General features: G+C 37.9%; 1 protein-coding gene across 4 annotated transcripts in view; it reads right to left on the bottom strand.

The window, feature by feature from the left end:
* pdlim5a (PDZ and LIM domain 5a) overlaps positions 1 to 7,525 on the bottom strand; it is a 62,528-nt gene that overhangs the window by 24,410 nt on the left and 30,593 nt on the right. For 3 of the 4 annotated variants that reach the window (XM_005722070.1, XM_005722068.1, XM_005722069.1), the window contains exon 4: positions 2,877 to 2,916. In XM_005722070.1, coding sequence (XP_005722127.1) covers positions 2,877 to 2,916 — 40 coding nt within the window. Of the gene's footprint in view, positions 1 to 1,902; positions 2,334 to 2,876; positions 2,917 to 7,525 lie in introns of all 4 variants that reach the window. The other variant, XM_005722067.1, reaches the window with a different exon arrangement.

Genomic DNA, 7,525 nt, shown 5'->3' with positions numbered 1-7,525 from the left:
ATATATATATATATATATATATCTTACAGTAATATACACTGAAAGATATAATTCATAAATCCCCTGTGAGGCAAACCACACAAATTATTTGCAACATGCAGCTTGCAAACAAGCAAGATGCAAAGCTGTATACATGCATGTAGTGCCAGGCTGTATGCATATCAGCAACAGTAGAAAATAAATAGAATAGATACACCTGCTATTAAGCATGCATGGAAATATAGATCAAATCATAGTTTGGTCTGTGTAATTATGTAGACATAACAGTGACTATGTTTTCAATGTGTATATAATTTCTACACATTTCATATACAGCTGTGAAAGTAAATCTTTTAGATGGATTGTGAATGATTAAAATGATGTAATGTGTGAATCTATTAGTGAAAACAGGAGCAAAGGAGTAACTTCAGTAACTAAAGTTAAAAAGAATGTTGAGATATGTTTGCTAATGAGATTAGCTATCGATAAAAAACTACAATTCTAAAGAAATATCAATTTCAAGATTTAATAAAGTAGTTTAATTACCTGAGGTGGTATTAAATGTTAACTCTGATACATGAGATAGGCCATGTATGTGACTAAAATGCATCACTAGTCTCTAGTGTGTACGTGCGCACGTCTGCACGGTGTAAGATTATATTGTGCAGATCACTAGTGACTGCTGAGTCTTACAGAAAGAGAGACCACTGACTAGTTTCAAAAGCGCTCAGAGAGAGAATGTAATTGGAACGAACTGATAAATTATGAGTCAGAGAAGGAGCGGTCCACTTGGCACCTCCTCTTTTCAAAACTATTTAATTAAAAAAATGAACAAGTTAAGGACACTAAAAATTGCCAGTGTAGGCATTTGCACATGTTTAAATTTATATGATTCCAGACTGAACACTTTACGGACTAATTCTTTCTTAAAATAAGAGCAAAGAGAATGCCAAACTACTAAAGTTACCAATGGAGGATATATATTTAGACAGAATACTAACAGCATCATAGCTTAGTTATACTCACTATGGCTCTAGAAAGGTTGAAAGATGAGTTGAGACAGAAAAGGAGGAAGAGTATATGATGGCAGATATGTTGGTGAAGACAGTTCCATGCAGCTATGATGTGAAAGATGGTGATTGATTTAAAAGAGAAATAGAGTTTTAAAAAATATGACAGAGAACATGAACATGATGAGAATAGTTATTGACTCCATCTTTCTCTTCATCCTTCCAATACGCTTATAAAGGTCAACAGTGGAGAGGTTCTCCTTAGTGATTCGTGATAAAATGAAGACCTATGAGCGCGATGTGCTCACAAGCACAAAAAATAGAAGTGAGACTGCACCTGCATTTAAACAAGTTAAAATGAGGTGATATCCTCCCACAGCAAGCGTCGTGGCATGTTTTATTTACTATTTTAAGAAAACTCTGGAAGCTATTTACTATGTTTAAGAAAGCACGCCTAACTGTTTGTCTTTTCTTATTTTCACTGAATTTCAGAATTGAAATGATCCTGATCAGGGGGAATTGATTTTCATGTTTCTTTGGTCTGGCACCTAGAAAATTTTCCCAGATGTTTGCAAACGTGCGCTTTCTTTTAGGAATGTTGGCAAAGGATAACTGAAATATATATTTGGATATTATGTGCTGTAAGAAGTAATGCATTGGACTTAAAGTTAACTATAACCTTGTAAACATGTCCTAGAGAAACACCACAGGTTACTACAGGTTACTGCATAAATTGGTATTTCAACTGGTGTTTGAATTTGAACCTGGTAATCATCCAGCAGGCACGGTAGTAAAAATGAGCAATAATACCCATAAGGAGAGCAAACAGACGGTCTCAGTGGATAAAACTGAGGAATGTGAAAGAGCCGAGAACGGTTAATTGTTTGAACCAGTTTACAAAGCCACCACTCACCCATTAAACTGTGGTGGTAAGGCTCCACCCTGACTCTCCAACAGGCCCCGCCTCTGCCCCATGGCCACCTCACACGCATTCTCAGTGGAGTACAGGTTGATTGGTGTGTTATACACCGAAGGCTGAGGCGGGACGAGGACAGGGGGGGAGGAGGAGGCAGAGGATGGATAAGAGACAGGAGGTGGAGAAAGAGAAGGAGGACGAGGACTAGTATGGAAGGATGCAGGTGTAAAGGCAGAGGACGGAGAGGGGATGGAAGTGGCAAAAGGGGACTGTAAAGGAGGGTGTTCACTCTCTGATTTGCAGTCCCCGTAAGGTCTGGGGGCCTTGTTGTTGGACACAGCAGAGTGGCTGGATGAATAATCATGAGGATGGGGTGGAAGAGGAGGATGGGCAATGGCTACCGGTTTTATGATGTCTGATCTGTTGCCCTACCGATACGAGAGAAAAGCATGCAAATACAAACACAGATAAATCACATCAAATCACACACTATGCTGATGTTTCCCAGGTTACATATTCATGTCTATATGTTTGTCTAGTATAAGTAGTTCAGTTAACACAGTTTAAAATAAACTTCAATCATAATTTCTTTATTTTAAAAAAACTAGGGAAACACCAGTATACCTGACTGTAATTCATGGTAACCATAAAACATACCAAATGAATCAAGACAAAAGTGGTGGTCATGCAACAAAACAACTTCTAACCGCTAAAAAGAAGTCACTAGAGAACAAGGAACCCCAGGTGACAGCTTTTTAATTACTTTACTTTTACTTACTTTTACTTTAATGAATTCATTTGTTTATTTTACTCTTTTCTGGAAAAAGGAGTTTTGGCCACATGTTTCACTTTGCACATGACTACACAGACAAACACAAATATGCAGCTACTCTAAATCCAATTATTCACCTGGGATGCCTTGCTTTAATTAATGAGCTCACTTTGAGCTGAGTTTCATATTTTTACAGTACCTTTGGTGCAACAGGAGGAGGTTTAGAAACACTGGGGGCCCTGAAAGGAAGAAAGAAAAAGGGAAAGGAAAACTTTATGAGTTATGATGGCACACCACTCTTTTTTTAATTTATTTTTTAATTTTATTATTTCCTTTCAAACATTGTGACTTTAAGCCAGCACCATGCGGCTAAAATTACACCAGCTCTTCCACACTGTTTGCTAATGTTTATAGAAATATTAAAAGTGCTAATACCATACTGTCATTTTTTAGGTTTTGCTGAGGTTTATTTAAAACAAAAAACAAAAAAAACAAGCGGTTACAGTGAATTACAACTAAACCCTTGAGCTTTCAGCATAGAAACCAAGACTGAGAAACGTTTCTGTCATCATTTATGAGAGCACCAAAAGAGGCCTGGCGTGTGTCTATGCATGAAACAAATAAATTCTAGTTACTGGAGCTGAAAATTGTGGTTTCTTTCAATCTATCTAAACTTCTAAAGGCAGCTGTTTTTAGTTCATAAAGACCTCTATTAATCTGATACAGTTGGTGTTTGATACTCTTGATGTCACTTTAAGCTCTGATCTCCCCTAAAGGTCATCTGAGGAGCATGTCTGGAACTCCCTACACTCTTAACTTTGCCCAGAAGTAACTCTGGCTTAGCACTTCATAGCAATACTAATTTTACTGAGATCCTTTTTCATCTGTTGACAATATTCTTTGCTGACTTGTGTGGTTTAAAATGACATCAATGCAACAGCACCTAATTAATGCAAATAAGTGAATCAAATCAGCAACAGTAAACACTCGAGATCAACTTTTGTGACACTACCAACACACAGGTACACATGGAACAAATGACAAACGGTTGTGCAGTGCTACACGGCTTGATTGAGGATGTAAAAAAGGGGGGTCATATGTAAGTTAACATAAATTAAAGGTTAAGCAAACTGCACAGTAACTGCAGACATGTAAATATCAGCTGCTTTGCATTCCTTTCAGAGCAATCCTTCATGAAACTTCCTCAGGGAGGTTCATGTCCTTCATCTCTGTAAATCTGAACCGGCACCCTTGTAGTAGCTAGAATCTCATCAGTCTCCAGACACAGATACGGACTTGGCTTTTTCTCTTTTTCTCTTGTTCCACACTAGTTTTGTTTTGCCAGAACTGAGATAATCACAAATCATATTTGCAGCAGGAACAGTTTATGGGCAAATGTTGTGTTGAACAGTTACACAACAGATTTTATCGTGGCTGTAACTTTCGTAGATTTTGAACACAGGAATTTATGCAGATCCCACACTCAAACAACACATTTTTACTTTTAGGAAAAGGAAATAAGAGAAAATAAACTGGCCTAAGCAAAGTATCTGTAACAGGCTTTTCGGCACTCCAGGCTGTATTTTGACCCCAGGAACCTTTACTGATAAAATTCTTTGTGCATAGACATCCTGATTGTGGTTATTGCACTTATCTATCACAATAGGTTGATTGTAGTGTCAATTACATTCCTGTTTGCAACAATTCAGCTCATCTTTCCTTTTTGTGTGTCAGTAAGTCACCTGTATCCTCTCATCTCCTGACGGTTTGGGTTCGTTTCCATGGACACACTAAACCATAAACAGTCCAGCATATCCCCACGGCTAATCTGGGGACAGCCATGATCTCATGAGCACAACCAATACCATGGAAATATGTGTGGCACATCGGGGTAGTAAGGGGAACACTGGGTTAGTCAGAAAGGTATTTCAAATCTGATACCGTCATCTCTGTGAGCCACTGCCTTGATTACACCGCACCTATAACTGGAAAACACTAGCATGGAAATGGTTACAGTCACATGTTAGGAGGAAAAGATGGCTGTTAGAAAGTGAATATAAACAGCAGTCTAATTTAACTCACAGAGGTTCAGATCTGTCCTCACAGTCAAATTGAATTTTAGGTTTCAAACAAGAAACCTACAGTTTTAATAAGATGTGTCCTCTGACTTGGCTCAACCTTGGCAGAACTCATGAGAGCATCAAGGTTAATCTTCCTGAAACTTAAGTAGTTGTTAATAACAACTCAGAACTGGAGAAAGTATGTGTAAAAATGTCCTTGCACTTGGTAAAAGTTACACACGCAATCAGCAGTCACTAAATAAACAAATAACAGTTTTATTTTTCTTTAATTTTGATAAATTGCCACAACATAACAGCGATATGATGGGTTATAAGAGAAGATGTAAAACCTTAATGTTTCTTCATAAGTGAAAAGTGAGGCTCCTAAATTGAACTGCTGCTATAGACACTGATAGTGTGACAGCGACAAACATAGCAGTTCATCTGTCCTGGACACCAAATTGGAAACACTGTGTGTGCATCCGTGTGTTCTTTGTCTTAATGTAGCGATCCATTTAGGGGTTAAGTTCACAGCAGCTGCTATAAAATCGGTTTCTGCTCCCTGCCTGATGCATATTTTATCTGTCCATGTTTCGTGTTAACTGTCAGGCTCTACATGCCTGTCTCTGCTTTGCTCTGTTTAATATTCATGGACATTTTATTACATAACAGTGTGATTGCTAAGGATAAAAAGAATATAATATAAACTATGTTTTTCTTTGTATGCTGGTAATCAGTAGTTGAGCTTGTATCAAATTGTCTACATTTTCATCATTAGATTTTTCACTGTTTGCGGAGGATAATGTAAAAATTAGATTCTGTGGTTTGGGTGGGTGTTGGTGCAGCATCATGTTAATATTAAATTTAATCTTGTGTGTTATTTCACTAATTACATAGCTCCAATGTGTATCTTTTAATTTGTTTTATAGCAGACTTGATAGATTAATTGACCTCATCATGAAGAGCAGGTATCTCTTTTTCGTCTCCTCTCAAATCACCCACATCATACAATCGCGGCTGTTCCATGTTCTCAGTTGTGCATTTGTTTCTAATCTCTTTGGTCTATTCTTGCTCAAATGACATCATTGAGTGATGTTTCCAGGGCTGTGCCCTGACATGCCATCAACTTCACCGGCAAGGAACTAACACTACTGAATCAGTAGGAGATTGTTGCCCGTATGTGTGTCTGTGTGTGCGAGTTAGGAGCCGTTAGCAGGCAAAATACGTGTAGATTATACTACACAAGCACAATATACACAGAGATGCACAAATACCCACATTCACGTGTAAGAATTTTAAAATTCTTTAAGTAAGTGTTTTGCCATATGGATGACACAATCGCTAGAGGTGGCGAAACAACAAAGATCCAGTTGTTCACAAAAACGTCACATGCACACGCAGAGAGGGTGGGGTGACAGTGATTTCAGACAGGACAGGTTGGTCCAGGAAATGTTGCTGGGAAAATGCAATAACACAGACCACAAGGGCCAGTTTATACACTCCATGGGACATGCTCCTTCAAATAAGCGTTCATGAATGCAAACACACACATGGAGGCACAAAGTGAGTTTGTCCAAGTTTATTTTTAGATTTAGTACACCCTAGCATTTCTTTCTTTCTTTCTTTTTTTTGCTCACATGTTTTTAACAACCATGAACACTGACTTGCATACAATTTGTCTTTTTTGGGCAACTCTTTTGCAGGATAGAAATATTTGGGATTACACAACTGGAATCGAAACACTTTGAACCAAGTAGATCCAAAGATAAAAATATGACAACATTCTACTGAATTATTGAAATTGATTACTTGACTCCTAGTCCATAACACAGCTAAAATAGTAGAGTGAGGAAAGAATACACATTTTATCAAGTGTCAAAATGATACTAGGAAAAACTTTGATAAATTTTTCACACTATATAGGAACTTATTCAGCTAGTCTGAGAGGACACATCCTTTTTTACTGTGAAGATTTAAGGGTTTTAGAAGCTCCTTAATTTACATACAAACATAACTGTGCCTTTTTTTAGGCAGTACTTTACAAAGCAACAACAAAAAACACATTTCCTCTTAGCGCTTCCCAGTTTTTTCTTCTTCTTTATTATTTCAGCTCTCACCATTTGTATCTGTCTCTGTTCTAATCATCTTGCCTTTCTTTCTAACTTGCCTTCCTGCCTTTCATGTAGATTCTTTTTCCTCTGGACCCCTAGAGTGAGGTCACCCTTTTTAAACAAAAGAGATAATGACTTAGAGAATAAACAAAGACATCTAAAATGTATGCAGTCGTCATTCCTGAAGGTGGGACACATACTCTTAGCCTTTGTGTATTTATTTCTTGTTCTGTACCTTATTAGGAAAAAAGGGAGATGAAGAGGATGGTTTGGTTTCAATCTTTTCCCAGTTCTACCTTAAACTGGAGCAGACAGACACACGTGTGCAGGAGAAAATGCCGGGGAACCACTAAAAATAGAGCGATTGGCAGGATTATTGCCACATGTGGTTCACCATTTGGGTGTTTGATAATCAATTTCTGTGTGCAGTGATTAGAGAGGACTTGGTCAGTGTTGTTATGATGTGATCAAATCCAACAACATCTGCATTTGCTACTATTTCCATACCAATACTATTTACTAGAAATGGTCCTTAAATAGATCTGGAAGCCGACTCTGACTGTCATTATCGGCCCTCACGTTAGGCAAGGCCATATGAGAAACATCTCCTAATGTAGCATTACAAGGCTGTGCGTGTGTGTGTGTGTGTGTGTGTGTGTGTGTGTGTGTGTGTGTGT

The sequence above is a fragment of the Pundamilia nyererei genome, unplaced genomic scaffold, assembly GCF_000239375.1.
Source record: "Pundamilia nyererei isolate P.nyererei 1_Seehausen unplaced genomic scaffold, PunNye1.0 scaffold00006, whole genome shotgun sequence".
Classification (NCBI taxonomy): domain Eukaryota; kingdom Metazoa; phylum Chordata; class Actinopteri; order Cichliformes; family Cichlidae; genus Pundamilia; species Pundamilia nyererei.
This window is presented reverse-complemented; position numbering and strand designations above follow the sequence as displayed.